The sequence below is a fragment of the Bufo bufo genome, chromosome 1, assembly GCF_905171765.1.
Source record: "Bufo bufo chromosome 1, aBufBuf1.1, whole genome shotgun sequence".
Classification (NCBI taxonomy): Eukaryota; Metazoa; Chordata; class Amphibia; order Anura; family Bufonidae; genus Bufo; species Bufo bufo.
Window position 1 is genome coordinate 663,936,416 of NC_053389.1, and position 17,040 is coordinate 663,953,455.

Below are 17,040 nucleotides of genomic sequence, written 5' to 3' on the forward strand. Positions count from 1 at the left end.
GGGCAGTGTCGTGGAAATTACTATGTGGGGGCAAATTACTATGTAGGGGCAAATTACTATGTAGGGGCAAATTACTATGTGGGGGCAGTGTGGGGGAAACTATTGTGTGGGGGTAATTTCTATGTGGGGGCAGTGTGGTGGAAATTACTATGTGGGGGCAGTGTGGGTGCAAATTACTATGTGGGGGCAAATTACTATGTGGGGGCAAATTACTGTGTGGGGGCAAAGTACTATATGGGGGCAGTTTGGGGGAAATTACTGTGTGGGGCAAATTACAATGGGGAATTACTATGTGGGGGCAGTGTGGTGGAAATTACTATATGGGGGTGTTGCTATTGGGGAGGCACTGTAGGGGCAATTCTATTATTTCTGGGGGCACTATACAGGGATTATTGTCTGGAGCACAATATAGGGTGTTATTATTACTGGGGGCACTCTAGGGGACATTATAGCTGCTGTGGACACTATAGGGACATTTGGGGTAATTTATCAAACTGGTGTAAAGTAGAACTGGCTTAGTTGCCCATAGCAACCAATCAGATTCCACCTTTCATATTTGACAGCTCTTTTGGAAATCCAGTTCTACTTTACACCAGTTTGATAAATGACTCCAATTATGTCTATTAGGGTCACTATTTTTTAAGCAGTATAGTACCTTGGACATTGGGGGGCACAACGGGCACAGTATTGGGGGTGGCAGCAGGATGACACTGTGGGGACACCAGGATGAGGAGGAATTGAGAAATCGAACGTGTCTGTGCTACAGAGACGAGATGCGGCTGAAAGAATTTGCCATGGTGGTCTGGGTCAAATGGAGGAGAAGAGGAAAGAGAAGGTCTACATGACAGGAGATGTCCCTGGATGTAAGAGGTATGTGGTGCTGTATTCTCCTCCATGTCTTTTTTATTATAATTATATGTATTTTAAATTTGGCGACCAAATTTTTCAGTTTAGGACCCAATTTGGGGTATTTTTTTTAGTCTGAAGATGTCATATGGCCTAAGAAGAGACTGTGGCGCTCATGAAGCACCGCAGCCTCTTCATACAAAAAAAAACACTAAACTAAAAGTTGGTTAGACAGCCCCGGGCCTATCATGCACTTAATCCGCCCCTGCTAACTGTATAGAAGCTGCCAAGTCATGGGCGAGTTGCGTGCCGCACGCAAAGTACATTAAAGTCAATGGCGTAAAATCGAGGGCGACTTGCGTCCTGTGACACAAAATCCATCAGGCCTGGATTTTTGGTGACTCGCATCACAGCATGTTGCAGTGTGCCAATTATTAGGTGCAATACCTCACCATCACAGACAAGACTAGTGTATGGAAGAAGACATGAGGTAAAAGGGGTGAAATAGGGAAGAGAAATGTGTCCAGCAGGTTGTGAGCTGAGCCAAAAGTAATATACTATACACAATAAAAACGCACATTACTAAACGCACGCGGAGCACTCACCGGTGCCTTCCTCAGAGCCTGCACTGACCGCTGTGTTTATGGTTGCCACAGGCAACCGTTTCCTCCATTCATTGGTGTAACGTTAAACTCCGTCCCCGACACACCAGACAGACTGCCCACTTTCTGCAGCTCTGGGTTACCGGTCTTGTAAAGTATTATCTATATGTTTTATGAAATTATCACCGCGTGCGGCGACTGAATGACGTCACACTACACGCCGCCGGAGTCTACCCGCTCAGGCCCCTCCCACAAGGCCATGCGGCCTCTTCCTGTGAAGCTGTGGGCTCCCAGGGCTTAGGACGTGCGGTACCGTGATGTGTGTGTACAGCAGCCGCGCTTAGGATGCACTGCGCTGACGCAGCTTGCGACTATTTAGGACGTCAGGTAACCATGCATGGTGGTCGTGCGGTATATGTGGACGGAGGCGGCTCTCACGGGCGCAGTTGTGTGTTGTGCAGGAATAAAATAGTGTGAAATTCACAAGGACGCCCTGCTCCACTCCATAACATGGGCCCATCTGCTGTCATGTGTTCAGGATTTCCTTAGTATTGAGCAGGTGATAGAATTAGGCTAGGTCTACACGACACAACTACACTGCAACGTGTCATGCAGCAATTTTTATAATGATAGTCTATGGTGTCGCACTGCGACTTACTGCAACGCGACAGTCGCAGAAAAATCCATTTCAAATGTCCGACACCATAGACTATCATAAAAATTGTTGTGCGACAAAATGTCGTCGTGTAGACCTAGCCTAAGGCCGAATGCACACGGCCGTGTTTCGCGGTCCGTGGTAACACGGTCTGGATTCCTGCTGAGAGCGCACGGCGTCATTGGTTGCTATGACGCCGTGCGCTTCATGCCGCCGCTGCACTACAGTAATACACTCGTATAGATCAATCCAGTGTATTACTGTAGTGCAGCGGCGGTATGAAGCGCACGGCGTCATAGCCACCAATGACTCCGTGCGCTCCTGCTCTCAGCAGGAATCCAGGCAGTGTTACCACGGACCGCGAAACACGGCCGTGTGCATTCGGCCTTAGGTAGGCCCTGAGGACTGGAGGTGAGGAACACTGCCCTCTACAGGACAGGTGCGGAAGGATAGATAGCAGATAGATATTCGTGCTGAAAGCGTTTTTCATATGTTGTAGAGCTGGGCTAAGGCTTGGCCTCATGACAGGTTTTGCAAAATCCGCTGCTACGTATTTATTTTTTCTAGTTCAGTGCTGCGGACATGCTCCGGATTTACCCCCATTGAATGGTTTTGTGGGGCATCTGTCAGCAGATTTGTACCTATGACCCTGGCTGACCTGTTACTTGTGCACTTGGCAGCTGAAGGCATCTGTGTTGGTCCCATGTTCATATGTGACGGCATTGCTGAGAAAAATGAAGCTTTAATATATGCAAATGAGCCTCTACGAGCAACGGGGGCGTTGCCATTACACCTAAAGTCTTAGTTTTTTCTGCAACTGCTGCACAATCTTCACTTTGATTGACAGGTCCAAGCAGTGAAAACATCATCACTCCTGGCCCTGTCAATCAAAGGGGAGAGGGCATGGTAGTTGAAGAGAGAGCCGAGCCTCTAGGTGTAACGGCAACACCCTCATTGCTCCTAGAGGCTCATTTGCATATATTAAAACCTTTTTCTCACATGGGACCAACACAGATGCCTTCAGCTGCCAAGAGCACATGTAACAGGTCAGCCAGTTTTATGGGTACAAATCTGTTGACCGAGGACCTGTCACCGCTCCTGACATTCCTGTTGCAGTAGCTTCATTCATTCCCCACGTACTAACAATTCTGGAGCCTCTATTCTTATGGCTCTATGTTGTGCCGTTCCTTTATTATTTGCACTAGAAGAGGGGTGCACAACCTGCGGCCCTTGATACCATTTTATGTAGCCCCCAACCATCTGGTAACAAACATGTATGTCTATGTCTTGTGGCTGCTCACATGTATTTTTCATGCATTTCTCCCATTTGATGGGAGTCCTGGAAATGTAACTAGACATTAATGGTGTATACTGCATGTTTAAAATGCCATAAATATAGTAGTTCCTAGAAGTTATGAATGAATTCCAGAGGGGAGGTAACCAGTTTGGGGGGTGTACCTGCACAGACTGACTCTATCCAATCAGTGCTGCCATTTTCAGACTGTGCAGGGACACCCCCCCCCCCCCCCCCCCCCCAACTGGTTACCTCCCCTCTGTACCCTTACTGAAGGCTAATAGCAATTCATTCATAACTTCTAGTAGGAATAATAAAGGAATGGCACAACATACAGCTGGCCCCTGATAGAACAGTACTATCCTTGTCCGTTATGCGGACAATAATAGGACATGTTCTATCTTTGAACGAAACGGAAGGCATACGGAATGGAAACGGAAAAATAAACGTTCGTGTGCAAGAGGCCTTAAGCTGTGAATAGACACCCACCAGCTTCCAGCCACTGCACCAAGAAAGGACATATCCATTCTTGGCGAGATCACAACTTTAAACCACCAGCCGCTCCAACGCTGTGTAAACAGGGCCCTAAACTTTGTGTTTTGAAGTGCTTTTCAAACTAAAAATCCAAGTCAAAACCACAGAGGCCAAATGTTACATAAATGTCAATGAAAAAAATCCCTTGCCTCCAGCGTTTGGAAACCACAGCCGGTCTGTCCCGCATGTTTTCCAAAAGCACAACATGATATCAGAATTATAAGTTACACTACAAGCGGAAATTGAATTGGATTTTATTTAAAATCCTTTTCACAGCAGTGCAACACCTGAGCGCTGTATGTCTGTGCCACAGAAGGCGTTTTTAGTGTCCATCAGAGGTACACGATGGATGCCTTTGTCTGATCACTGAGGGTCTGTGAAGTCAGATGCTGGCAGCATATGCCAAATCTACACTGCAGACCTAGGGCTATGTTACACCAACAGATTATCTGACCAATATCTGTCCAATCAGACCAATAGTTGGTGTGTCTAACAAAAGGTGTGTCTGTTGGTGTAATACAGCCCTAAGCTTGCAGTGTAGATTTGGCATATGCTGCCATATTCACACGGTCAGTTATTGTGAACTAAAACCAGGTGCGGTTAAAAAATGCGGAACAGGAGCAAATCTTCCATTATACCTTATGTCTGTGCAGCCTCCACTTCTTGTTTTAGCTGACTGGTGAAAATCACTGATTCAAACACTGAGATATCAATTAGGCCTTAGTGGGAATGCTCCCCAGTAGAGTTCTGTGGGGCCCCACCTGTGTATGCCTCTGATATCGGTACTGTTTTATGCGGCATTTCGTGACGTCATAGAAGCGGTCATATGCACTGACCGCTTCTAAATCCGCGGCCACCCGCCCCAGCATGAACCGATACTGGACATTTGCAGAGTACTTGTACTCGTGCAAATGTCCCCGATACCACTGCCGATACCTGCTGGCCGCTTGCGGCGGCGCTCTTAGCAGTTCGGCGTGGGGGAAGGAATTCTGTGACTCGCATTCCCAGCACCCGACCTCTGAGAGGACGCTGTGATCCGCGCAATTAACCCCTCAGGTGTGGCACCTGAGGGGTTAATTGCACGGATCACAGGGTCCTGTTAGAGGTCGGGTGCCGGTAATGTTCTTCAGTCTCTGCATGTTAGTGGGCAGTGAGCAGCATGTTAGTGAGCGGCATTATACTCACGTCTCCTTGTGGCTGCCTGGCTGCCCCCATACAGTATAACGTCTCCTTGTGGCCGCCCCGTACAGTATAACGTCTCCTTGTGGCTGCCCCCATACAGTATAATGTCTCCTTGTGGCTGCCCCCATACAGTGTAACGTTTTTTTGTGGCCGCCCCCATACAGTATAACGTCTCCTTGTGGCCGCCCCCATACAGTGTAACGTCTCCTTGTGGCCGCCCCCATACAGTGTAACGTCTCCTTGTGGCCGCCCCCATACAGTGTAACGTCTCCTTGTGGCCGCCCCCATACAGTGTAACGTCTCCTTGTGGCCGCCCCCATACAGTGTAACGTCTCCTTGTGGCTGCCCCCATACAGTATAATGTCTCCTTGTGGCTGCCCCCATACAGTGTAACGTTTTTTTGTGGCCGCCCCCATACAGTATAACGTCTCCTTGTGGCCGCCCCCATACAGTGTAACGTCTCCTTGTGGCCGCCCCCATACAGTGTAACGTCTCCTTGTGGCCGCCCCCATACAGTGTAACGTCTCCTTGTGGCCGCCCCCATACAGTGTAACGTCTCCTTGTGGCCGCCCCCATACAGTGTAACGTCTCCTTGTGGCCGCCCCCATACAGTGTAACGTCTCCTTGTGGCCGCCCCCATACAGTGTAACGTCTCCTTGTGGCCGCCCCCATACAGTGTAACGTCTCCTTGTGGCCGCCCCCATACAGTGTAACGTCTCCTTGTGGCCGCCCCCATACAGTGTAACGTCTCCTTGTGGCCGCCCCCATACAGTGTAACGTCTCCTTGTGGCCGCCCCCATACAGTGTAACGTCTCCTTGTGGCCGCCCCCATACAGTGTAACGTTTCCTTGTGGCCGCCCCCATACAGTGTAACGTCTCCTTGTGGCCCCAAGTGTTTTAATTTCTTCTAAATGGGCATTTATCGCGATATATATCGTTATCGCGATAAATTTCTTAATATCGTTATCGTGGGAATATTTTTGATATCGTCCAACCCTACGCTCGACTGAAACTAACCTAATAGTCTCCTATTCCCAAAGTGGGCAGCAATTTTGTTAAAGATTTTTGCTGCCCACCAGAAATTCCAAGTACAGTACAATGCAAGTAAATAGGGTTTTAGCTGCGGGGCACATTGCTAATAATCTTAGTCTGTTCTTGTTCCAGACCAAAAGTATTTATCTGCATAATGTCGAGTAACAAACAAGACACATCAGGAAACAACCTCTGGGAGAAATTGAAACTCTCATCTCAAGTAGTACTTGAAACTGCACAGAAGAAAGGGAGATCGAAATGCCCAAAGTGTAATGGTTCCAGAATGTTTTACTGCTATACTTGTTACGTGCCAGTAGAGAGTGTGCCAACAGGTGACTTCCCAACTGTGAAGGTAAGTAGTATGCATCTCCCTTCTATTAAGTGGGTTTCCCCATAAACAACAATGCTCACCTGTCCATAAATGGTTATGATCACTAGTAGGGATCGACCGATTATCGGTTTGGCCGATATTATCGGCCGATATTGAGGTTTTTGAACGTTATCGGTATCGGCATCTATTTTGCCGATATACCGATAACGTATTGGGAACACAGAACGCGCTGCTCTCAGCGCGTTCTGTGTTCCCTCCGCAGCACAGGGGAGAAGGAAGCAGTGTCTCCTCCCCCTGTGCTGCTGCTGCCGCTGCCGCCAATGACAGAAGAGAAGACAAGAGGAGGGGAGGGGCTGTGGCCGCTGCGCCACCAATGAAGATAAGCCTTTCATTCATTCATATACAGGAGGCGGGAGCTGGCTGCAGAATCACATAGCCGGCTCCCGACCTCTATGAGCGATAGCTGCGATCCGCGGTAGTTAACTCCTCAGGTGCCGCGGATCGCAGCTACCGCTCATAGAGGTCGGGAGCCGGCTATGTGATTCTGCAGCCAGCTCCCGCCTCCTGTATATGAATGATTGAGAGACTTATCTTCATTGGTGGCGCAGTGCGCCCCCCCCCAAGCCCCCCAGTATTAATCATTGGTGGCGCAGTGCGCCCCCCACCCCCATCCCAATAGTAAAAACATTGGTGGCGCAGTGCGCCCCTCCCCAAGCCCCCCAGTTTTAATCATTGGTGGCGCAGTGCGCCCCCCACCCCAATCCCGGCCAATAGTAAAAACATTGGTGGCACAGTGCGCCCCCCCCCCCCCCCCCACCCAGTATTACTCATTGGTGGCAGTGGCCACAGGGTCCCCTCTCCCCTGCTCCACCGATCGGAGCCCCAGCAGTGTAAGCCTGGGGCTCCGATCGGTTACCATGGCAGCCAGGACGCTATTGAAGCCCTGGCTGCCATGTTCAGCTCCTTGCTGCTGTGTGCACTATGCACAGAGCAGCAGGGACAGTGTGAGATCCTATTCACCCTGATAGAGATCTATCAGGGTGAATAGGACAAGGGTTCTAGTCCCTAAGGGGGCTAAAAGTTAGTAAAAAAAAAATACACATTAACAATAAACAAAAAAAATACACATTAACAATAAACATATTAATTTTCAGCAGATTTGTGTAGGAATTTTTTTTTTTTTTCAAAAATGAAAATTCCCAGAATATCGGTATAAATTATCGGCTATCGGCCTGAAAGTTCACAAATTATCGGTATCGGCCCTAAAAAATCAATATCGGTCGATCCCTAATCACTAGGGCTGTGACCACAGTGAGGATCGGGGGGTCCCTGAGTCCCCTGTGTGAATGGGGCAGTAGTGAGCATGCATGGCCACCGCTCTACTGATATGGGACTGCCAAGTATAGCACTAGGCTGTGTCCGTCAGTCCTGTAGAAGTGCACTGCTGCTTCATTCACACAAGGTTTATGGTAAAGACCCTTTTATTTATAAGACCCTTATATTTCATTTATTAATCACAGCAGTGAATCCAAAAAGTATTACAACTATAAAGGAATGACTGATGCATACACTCAAAAAAGCTGCACCAGAAAAATATTACAAAAACTGTTAGTATGGTTGCAGCCTTACACTAGTTTCACATAGTCGGGCAGAAGATGTGCCAGTAAAACTTCCAATACATTTAATGAGGCTTAAAATGAACCAGAAATTTGGTTTATTTTTTGCCCTAAACTTAACCAACAAATAAGTCTAAAGATATGCAAGATTTATCATCCAGCATCAGTCTCCGTTTATTACTGTGCAGTCTGAGTTTGCACTAAAGAGTATTAGTAAATCTGCCCCATAGTCTTTACTTGGTGTTTATGCCTGGCATTATTTTTTTTGTGTTGCATTTGTGTGAGTTTAGCAAAATGCAGCATGCTCTGGGTATGGTGATTTAGGCCCAATGCACATGACCGTATGTGTTTTGCGGTGCGAAAACATGGATTCACAAAAAACTGATTCCGGCTGTGTGCATGGCGCCATTTTTTTCACATCTATAGAAATGTTCTATCCTTGTTTGCAAAACAGACAAGAATAGGACAGGACGGAGCGGACATACGGATGCGAACAGCACAGTCTGCTGTCCACAAAAAATGCCGATCAGATACGAAACAAGAATATGGTCTTGTGCATGGGGCCTAATTTAGACGTTTTTCATTTTTTTACCTTAGGCATCTCTATGGGAGTTGAAAAACACCTCTATAAAACTTTACAATTAACCCCTTGTATACCGGAGGTTATTTTGTTTTTGCGTTTTAGTTTCTCTTCACTATTTTCATGGAGCCATAACTCTTATTTTTCCGTTCAGAGTCATATGAGGGCTTGTTTTTTGCAGGGTAAGTTGTACTTTCTAATGCCACCATATAATATGGGATACAGTGTAGTGGGAAGCTGGGAAAAAAATTCCAAAAGGGGTGAAATTGGAAGAAATACTCAATTAAGCCACAGTTTTATCAGTTTTGTCCCATAAAACTTAAAGGCTTAACCCCTTAGGGACCGGGCTCATTTTCACCTTAAGGACCAGGCCATTTTTTGCAAATCTGACCAGTGTCACTTTAAGTGGTGATAACTTTAAAACGCTTTGACTTATCCAGGCCATTCTGAGATAGTTTTTTCGTCACATATTGTACTTCAGGGCTTGACAAATTTCCTTGGAATCTAGGAGCCAGCTAAAAAAAAGTTAGGAGGCGTTTTTTTTTTGGTTTTTTTACCTTTATAAAGCCTTATTTTCAGCGACAAAAATAACACCTCTTAAATTAACATATAAAGAAGTCTAGAACCAAACAACATGGGCATTGTTTATTATCAGTGTACTGTGACGTCACTGTGTGTATAATCCCTGCGCTGTGACGTCACTGTGTGTATAATCCCTGCGCTGTGACGTCACTGTGTGTATAATCCCTGCGCTGTGACGTCACTGTGTGTATAATCCCTGCGCTGTGACGTCACTGTGTGTATAATCCCTGCGCTGTGACGTCACTGTGTGTATAATCCCTGTGCTGCAGCTGACAGAACTGAGATCTCTTCCTCAGGATGTTTGGTCCGGGCTCATCATTCATCTCCTAGAACTGCAGCTATGAAATCCACAGCATATTGCAGCAAATACCAGCAAAATGGATAAGATTTTACCAAAAATCCTCACACTTCATAAAATCCACACGGAAATGAACCTACTGTGCACATTTCAAATCCGCACCGTGGTAATATATGATTTCACCATGTGTAACTGATCGTGGCTGAATTCCACAGCAAATCCACACGCTACATGTAGAGTTTAATAAAAATCCACAACAGGTAATTCCTCTGTGGAAAATATTTCCATTGGAATTACCCTAGGAATACTGAGGGGGTCTTCCAGCTCTCTCATGGATTGTCACCAAGCTTTCCTGGTCTCCTAGTCCTGAGGAGAACATATCTCAGTACGGGAACATATAGAGAAGTTATCAGATGATTTAGCCATTCAGGAGTCTTATGGCAGCTTCTAGGAGAACTGTGTGGTATACAGCCTGTCACCCAGCTTTCCTGAGGAGAATATATCTCAGTATGGGAACATATAGAGAAGTCATCAGATGATTTGGCCATTCAGTAGTCTTAGTTCTCATAGGAGCTGCAACCCGGCTTTCCAAGACTCCTGAATGGGTAAATCATATGATAACGTATCTAAATGTTCCTATACTGAGATATATTCTCTTCAGGAGACCAGGAAAGCTGGGTGACAGACAGACTGTATACCACACAGCTCTCCTAAGAGCTGCCACCCGACTTTCTGTGTGGTATACAGGCTGTCACCCAGCTTTCCTAGAAAGGGAAAGAACTAAGAAATGGCCGAATGGTAACTGCAGGGATGGAGCAGGAATGGCCACCAGTTGTGGCTAGCAGGAGCTCCGGCCTAATGACGGCAGCAGGTATGCAGCTCCCCGCTGGGTTCATGGCCGTGCTCGAGGCCAACAGACATTACAAACTTTGAGCCTACCGGATAAGTGCAGAGCGCATCATTTACCGCCGCAGAGCCGGCAGTGCAGGGACCTGGCAGCACTTGGTGTCCTGGGATGTTGCGCTGCCCGATCATGTCCCCTGCTGTATACAGCAGGAGGAATGATGATGGGCTGATTCTCTTTCCTCCACTGTGCAGCGCCGCTACCTGTGCTCCCGCTCTGCCTCCCCTGCACTAACTCCTCTTCCCCCCGCCGAGGCTCTCTCACTGGGACACGGGCTCTGATGTCTGCCGGACAGTTATCACATAAGTACCGGCCGGGCTCTGGTAAAGGCTTCGCCATTTTAACTGCCCTGGAGATGACGCGCGGCGACATCAGCACGCTGCGACCGATAGACGGCGAGAGAGAGTGGCCAAACCACGATGGAGCCGAAAGCTGAGGGGTCCGGCCAGGGTGGCAGTCCGAGCCTGGGCGCAAGTGATTTAAAAAAAAAAAAAAGTTTCATTTTGCTCGCGGTCCTAACCCTCCAGTGGCTGCGCCCGGCTGCTGGTGTGCTGGGCCTATTTTCAAGCAGGGGCAAATACCCAGGCGCCAGGACAAAATTCCTAGTCGCCATGGCGACCTGGCGCCTGGGATTTGTTGAGCCCTGTTGTACTTCATGACACTGGTAAAATGAAGTCAAAAAAATAAATTTTTATTTATAAAAAAATACAAAATTTACCAAAAATTTGTAAAAAATTGCAAATTTCCAAGTTTCAATTTCTCTACTTCTATAATACATAGTAATACCTCCAAAAATAGTTATTACTTTACATTCCCCATATGTCTACTTCATGTTTGGATCATTTTGGGAATGATATTTTATTTTTTGGGGATGTTACAAGGCTTAGAAGTTTAGAAGCAAATCTTGAAATTTTTCTGAAATTTTCAAAAACCCAATTTTCAGGGACCAGTTCAGGTCTGAAGTCACTTTGCGAGGCTTACATAATAGAAACCACCCAAAAATGACCCCATTCTATAAACTACACCCCTCAAGGTATTCAAAACAGATTTTACAAACTTTGTTAACCCTTTAGGTGTTTCACAAGAATTAATAGAAAATAGAGATACAATTTCAAAATTTCCCTTTTTTGGCAGATTTTCCATTTTAATAATTTTTTTCCAGTTACAAAGCAAGGGTTAACAGCCAAACCAAACTCAATATTTATGGCCCTGATTCTGTAGTTTACAGAAACACCCCATATGTGGTCGTAAACCGCTGTACAGGCACACGGCAGGGCGCAGAAGGAAAGGAATGCCATACAGTTTTTGGAAGGCAGGTTTTGCTGGACTGTTTTTTTTGACACCATGTCCCATTTGAAGCCCCCCTGATGCACCCCTAGAGTAGAAACTCCAAAAAAGTGACCCCATTTTAGAAACTACGGGATAGGGTGGCAGTATTGTTGGTACTAGTTTAGGGTACATATGATTTTTGGTTGCTCTATATTACACTTTATGTGAGGCAAGGTAACAATAAATAGCTGTTTTGGCACCGTTTTTATTTTTTGTTATTTACAACATTCATCTGACAAGTTAGATCATGTGATATTTTTATAGAGCAGGTTGTCACGAATGCGGCGATACCTAATATGTATACTTTTTTATTTTATTTATGTAAGTTTTACACAATGATTTCTTTTTTGAAACAAAAAAAAAATCATGTTTTAGGGCTCTTTCACACCTGCGTTCTTTTCTTCCGGCATAGAGTTCCGTCGTCGGGGCTCTATGCCGGAAGAATCCTGATCAGGATTATCCCCATGCATTCTGAATGGAGTGAAATCCGTTCAGGATGCATCAGGATGTCTTCAGTTCCGGAACGGAACGTTTTTTGGCCAGAGAAAATACCGCAGCATGCTGCGCTTTTTGCTCCGGCCAAAAATCCGGAACACTTGCCGCAATGCCCATTGAAAGGCATTGATTCGGATCCGGCCTTAAGCTAAACGTCGTTTCGGCGCATTGCCGGAGCCGATATTTAGCTTTTTCTGAATGGTTACCATGGCTGCCGGGACGCTAAAGGCCTGGCAGCCATGGTAAAGTGTAGCGGGGAGCGGGGGAGCAGCATACTTACCCTCCGTGCGGCTCCCGGGGCGCTCCAGAGTAACGTCAGGGCGCCCCAAGCGCATGGATCATGTGATCGCATTGGACACGTCATCCATGCGCATGGGGCGCCCTGACGTCATTCTGGAGCGCCCCGGGAGCCGCACGGACTGTAAGTATACCGCTCCCCGCTCCTACTATGGCAACCAGGACTTTAATAGCGTCCTGGGTGCCATAGTAACACTGAAAGCATTTTGAAGACGGTTCAGTCTTCAAATGCTTTCAGTACACTTGCGTTTTTCCGGATCCGGAGTGTAATTCCGGCAAGTGGAGTACACTCCGGATCCGGACAACGCAAGTGTGAAAGAGCCCTAAGTGTTTCCATAGTCTGAGAGCCATAATTTTTTCAGTTTTTGGGCGATTCCCTTGGGTAGGGTATGATTTTTGCAGGATGAGATGACTGTTTTATTGGCTCTATTTTGGGGTGCGTGTGACTTTTTGATCGCTTGCTATTACACTTTTTGTGATGTAAGGTGACAAAAAATGGTTTATTTAGCACAGTTTTTATTTAAATTTTTTTACGGTGTTCATCTGTGGGGTTAGGTCATGTGATATGTTTATAGAGCCGGTCAATACGGATGTGGCGATACCTAATATGTATACTTTTTTTTTTTTTTTTTCTTTCCATTTTTTACCAATTTTTTTTTACTTTATTTGGGGAAAATTACGTTTTTGTTTATTTTTACTTCAAACTTTTAATTTTTTTGGAGGAAAACTTTATTTTTGCTAATTTATTTTTCCCTTTATTTTTTGTCCCACTTTGGGACTTGAACTTTTGGGGGTCTAATCCTTACAATGCATTCCAATACTTCTGTATTAGAATGCATTGGCTGTATGAGTAATACAGTGAGTATTACTCATACAGCTTCCCCTGGATCTCACATGCTCGTCACCGGAGGCATCGTGCTGCCTTCCATGCCATCGGGTGTTCCCCCACAGACGCATGGTGACCCGATGGCACTGCCGATCGCCGCCGCAAACCGCAGGTAAAGCCGCAAACTGCAGGTCTGAATTGACCTGCGTTTTGCAGCGATCGCCGACACAGGGGAGTCACGGGACCCCCCCCCCCTGCGCATTTAGCCGAGGTGCCTGCTCAATGATTTGAGCAGGCACCGGGTTCGCCCGGTGATCGGAAATACACATGACGTACCAGTACGTCATGTGTCCTGAAGAGGTTAAATTACTGCGATTGACATTATTGCCAGTCGCGGACATTACCCGCAGGCCTCTGCTGTTTCAAACAGCAGAGACCTGCCGAGTATGACACCCGCTGCCTGCGGGCACCACTTTTAAAGAACCTCCCAGCGCTGTACATGTATGGCGCTGGGAGCCTAATGTTTAAAAAGCACTAAAACATTGCTGCGAAGATGCTAAAAATGCATGGCGTTTTTTTGCTATACAAAAAAAGCCTAATAGTACATAATGCTGTCAGTGTCATCTAATACATTCCAGAACTGTAAGGGTTACATGGCATCTTAAATCCATGTAATTCTATGTGACCCCGGCAGTGCTGGGAGTTCAGGCCGGGTGCTGCTCTGCGAGTCCGCAGGGAGACACTCGCTTGTCTGAAAGGGGCCTATATCTGGATATGAACCTCAGACCCAGATTGTTCAAAGGTAATTCTTTAGCTGGCCAATTTCTGTGGGCACTGTTGTGGTAGTAACTTGTCTGAGCACTGCTGCATATGTCATATGATCTCTTCTATTCATACTGCTATGTGGCTGGTACGGATAATGCTTTGCCGATGTTTTTATTAGAAAATCACAAAAAACACACATGATTGACACAAGTCACACAAAGACATTTAACACAGGTCACAATACATATTAAAAACCAAGAGGACCGATGGTGAACTGCTGGTATATATTAATGCCACTGAGGAAGGGACTTCATCCCGAAACGCGTATGGTCGGCAGACAGTGTGGGACGATATAAGGAAGACACCTATAATCACAAGTGAACGCTGTACTTATTTGAAAACCCCCCTCCTGGAATAGGAAGTCACCTGACCTACCCGGCTAAACCACGTGGGACGCCACGGCCAGGTCCTGGAAGGTCAGAGCAGTTTGCAATATCCAGCAATACGGGGAAGTGTCGATAGGCGAGTTCGCCTCCAAAGGTCCTTGCAGCTCACAGCCAAGCAACCGCACGGCCAACAGGAGTGATCCTTGTAGTTCACAGCCAAGCAGCTCACAGCCAAGCGGCCGCACGGCCAACAGGAGTGATCCTTGCAGCTTACAGCCAAGCATCCGCACGGTTAACAGGAGTGGTAAAGTACACCTACAATTAATTTAAAGTGCTTTAAACCAACACGAACTGTTATTGGCTCTACTTGGTAATACCATATGATCTATTACGAATTTTGCAACAATATGGACATTAGAGACTGAATATAGAACTCAATATAGTGGTCCTAACAAGCTATATGTGCAATCTTCACAATTTTTAAAATTTCTATTTCAAGTATTTTATCTGTTATTTTATTTTGTTATCTTATACAACATGTTGTGAGTCCTTTAATAAATAACATTTCTTGAACATTGTCTTTTGCTTTGCCTGTATTGATGCCGGATACTGAGTGACGCCAAATCCTCTTTTTCCAATTTGTACTTCTAACAGCAATAGGGGGTGCTGTGTGGCAGTGCACCTATTCCATTGTATTATCAGTGAGTGAGCCACCAAACCTTGATCTATATATTAATAAAGTGCACGTGCAATAATCTTGATTGGTCATCAGTAGAAAGGTATATTAAACCCGACCGCTATATATGCATATATTGTACAACAGATACCAAAATTTGGGGGTGATGATACACACCACAAAGGTTGACTGAGGCAATATGGTGACTACAATTAAAATAGGCACATAGAAAATACTGACCAAGCAACTTAGTATACCACGCAGCAACACCACCGGTCCGCTCCCCAACGCACGTTTTGCGTTCAGCTTTTTCAAGGGGTACTGGCTGGTGTGATAAGGATAGTCCCTTAACTAGGTGGAACAGTTATGTCCTATTTGCTGATCGGCAGTCATCAATCAGATCACTAGTCTCATTGGCTGGCCTGTCATCCGTCTGTTTCGACTCACCTGAATACTATCAAATGGTGGATGCTCATTACATGGCGCCCGGCAGTCTGCCCTGAACGCCGCGCTGGAAGCCACGCCCGGCCGGTCCGGAGGAGGACAGTCACGCAGTTACTGCGCGACGATCGCCATCCAGGAGCGGCGGGCGTTATAGGACAAAAACGTGGTGGAACAAGGCCGCGTTGGAACAGTACCTCACTAGAGATCTGGCTCCGAGGGGCCTTCGGGTGCAGGTATGCCCCTCTTTCCCACTAGAAGATGATGTCCTGAAACAAAGATGGGAGGAGGCCTGCAAATTGTGTTCACGGACATTTATTGAATTATTGATTGGCTATGAGAAGAAGCAACTGGATGATATTGAAAAATCAATTACACCGCTGCAAGAGAAACTGCGGGCAATAGGAGATTCTGATGTGATGACACATTTTGAACAGGATTTGAATAACGATCAAACACGCTGGGATAAGGAAATCCAAGAGATGAAGGCGAAGAAATTTCAGGGCGGCATCTTTGACTACCAAAACCAACGTGTATTTCGTTGGCATTACAAGCGCAGTACTGATCGATCGGCCTCAGGCTTGGTTACGTCCTCACGGAGTAACTACTCCCAGCATGCACAGGGATTGGCCTCAGCTGCCCCCACTGTGGCCCCATCTAAAACACCTATAAAATAAAAATTTAATAACTTGGAGGATTCTAGGAGTGGGGAGTTGAAGGTAATTAACCTTTCAAATATCCAGCTATCTAGATGCCAGTTGGAGGTGCTGTCCTTGGGACTTTCCTTTAGTCCTGTGTCCCTGTATGACAACTTTACTGCAATTAAAGATACTTTTCTTTTTGCTAGAAAACTTGTCTTCAGGAAACATTTTTCTAAATCATGTTCTGATGATATCTTCACAGCCCCGCAGGAATTGGAGGCGCTTCGAATACTAGAGGACCTACTGATGGAACAGGAGACGGGTGAGTCAAAATTTCCATCATTTACTCGTAGTCGGTCAGTCACGTTTCCGCCCTTGTCACTCAGTCCAGCAATCGAGACATTTGTTAAACGGGGATATCAACGGGCGTTAAATACATCTCGACAGGCCCTCCTTACAACTAAACCCAAGAAAGTGTCAGATATTACATCTGATAGAACTCGACCAGTCTGCATGATTACGGACTATAGCACACAATGGAACAACATCAGGAAAACCTTTTGTGAGGTTCTGGCCCATCTTGCAGACTGATTATGTTCTTGACTCAGTGCTTACTTCAACTCCCACACTGGTATCTCGACGTAGTAAAAATCTCAATGACATCTTGGTATCCAGCCATTATGTTCCACCAAAACCCCAGGACTTTTTGTCCCAGACCAGGGGGCCTA

General features: G+C 46.2%; 2 protein-coding genes across 3 annotated transcripts in view; one reads left to right on the top strand and one right to left on the bottom strand.

Annotated features, from left to right (window-relative positions):
• FAM227B (family with sequence similarity 227 member B) overlaps window positions 1–1,461 on the bottom strand; it is a 695,955-nt gene extending 694,494 nt beyond the window's left edge. The window contains exon 1 of the mRNA XM_040414019.1: window positions 1,425–1,461. The gene's annotated coding sequence lies outside the window, so the exon portion shown is untranslated. The remainder of the gene's footprint in view (window positions 1–1,424) is intronic.
• A 235-nt stretch (window positions 1,462–1,696) lies between these two features.
• Window positions 1,697–17,040, top strand: part of DTWD1 (DTW domain containing 1) — a 33,159-nt gene continuing 17,815 nt past the window's right edge. The window contains exons 1-2 of one of the 2 annotated variants that reach the window (XM_040414023.1): window positions 1,697–1,835; window positions 6,278–6,497. In XM_040414023.1, the coding sequence (XP_040269957.1) occupies window positions 6,300–6,497 (198 nt within the window). In that variant the 5' untranslated portion in view covers window positions 1,697–1,835; window positions 6,278–6,299. The remainder of the gene's footprint in view (window positions 1,836–6,277; window positions 6,498–17,040) is intronic. The other variant, XM_040414024.1, reaches the window with a different exon arrangement.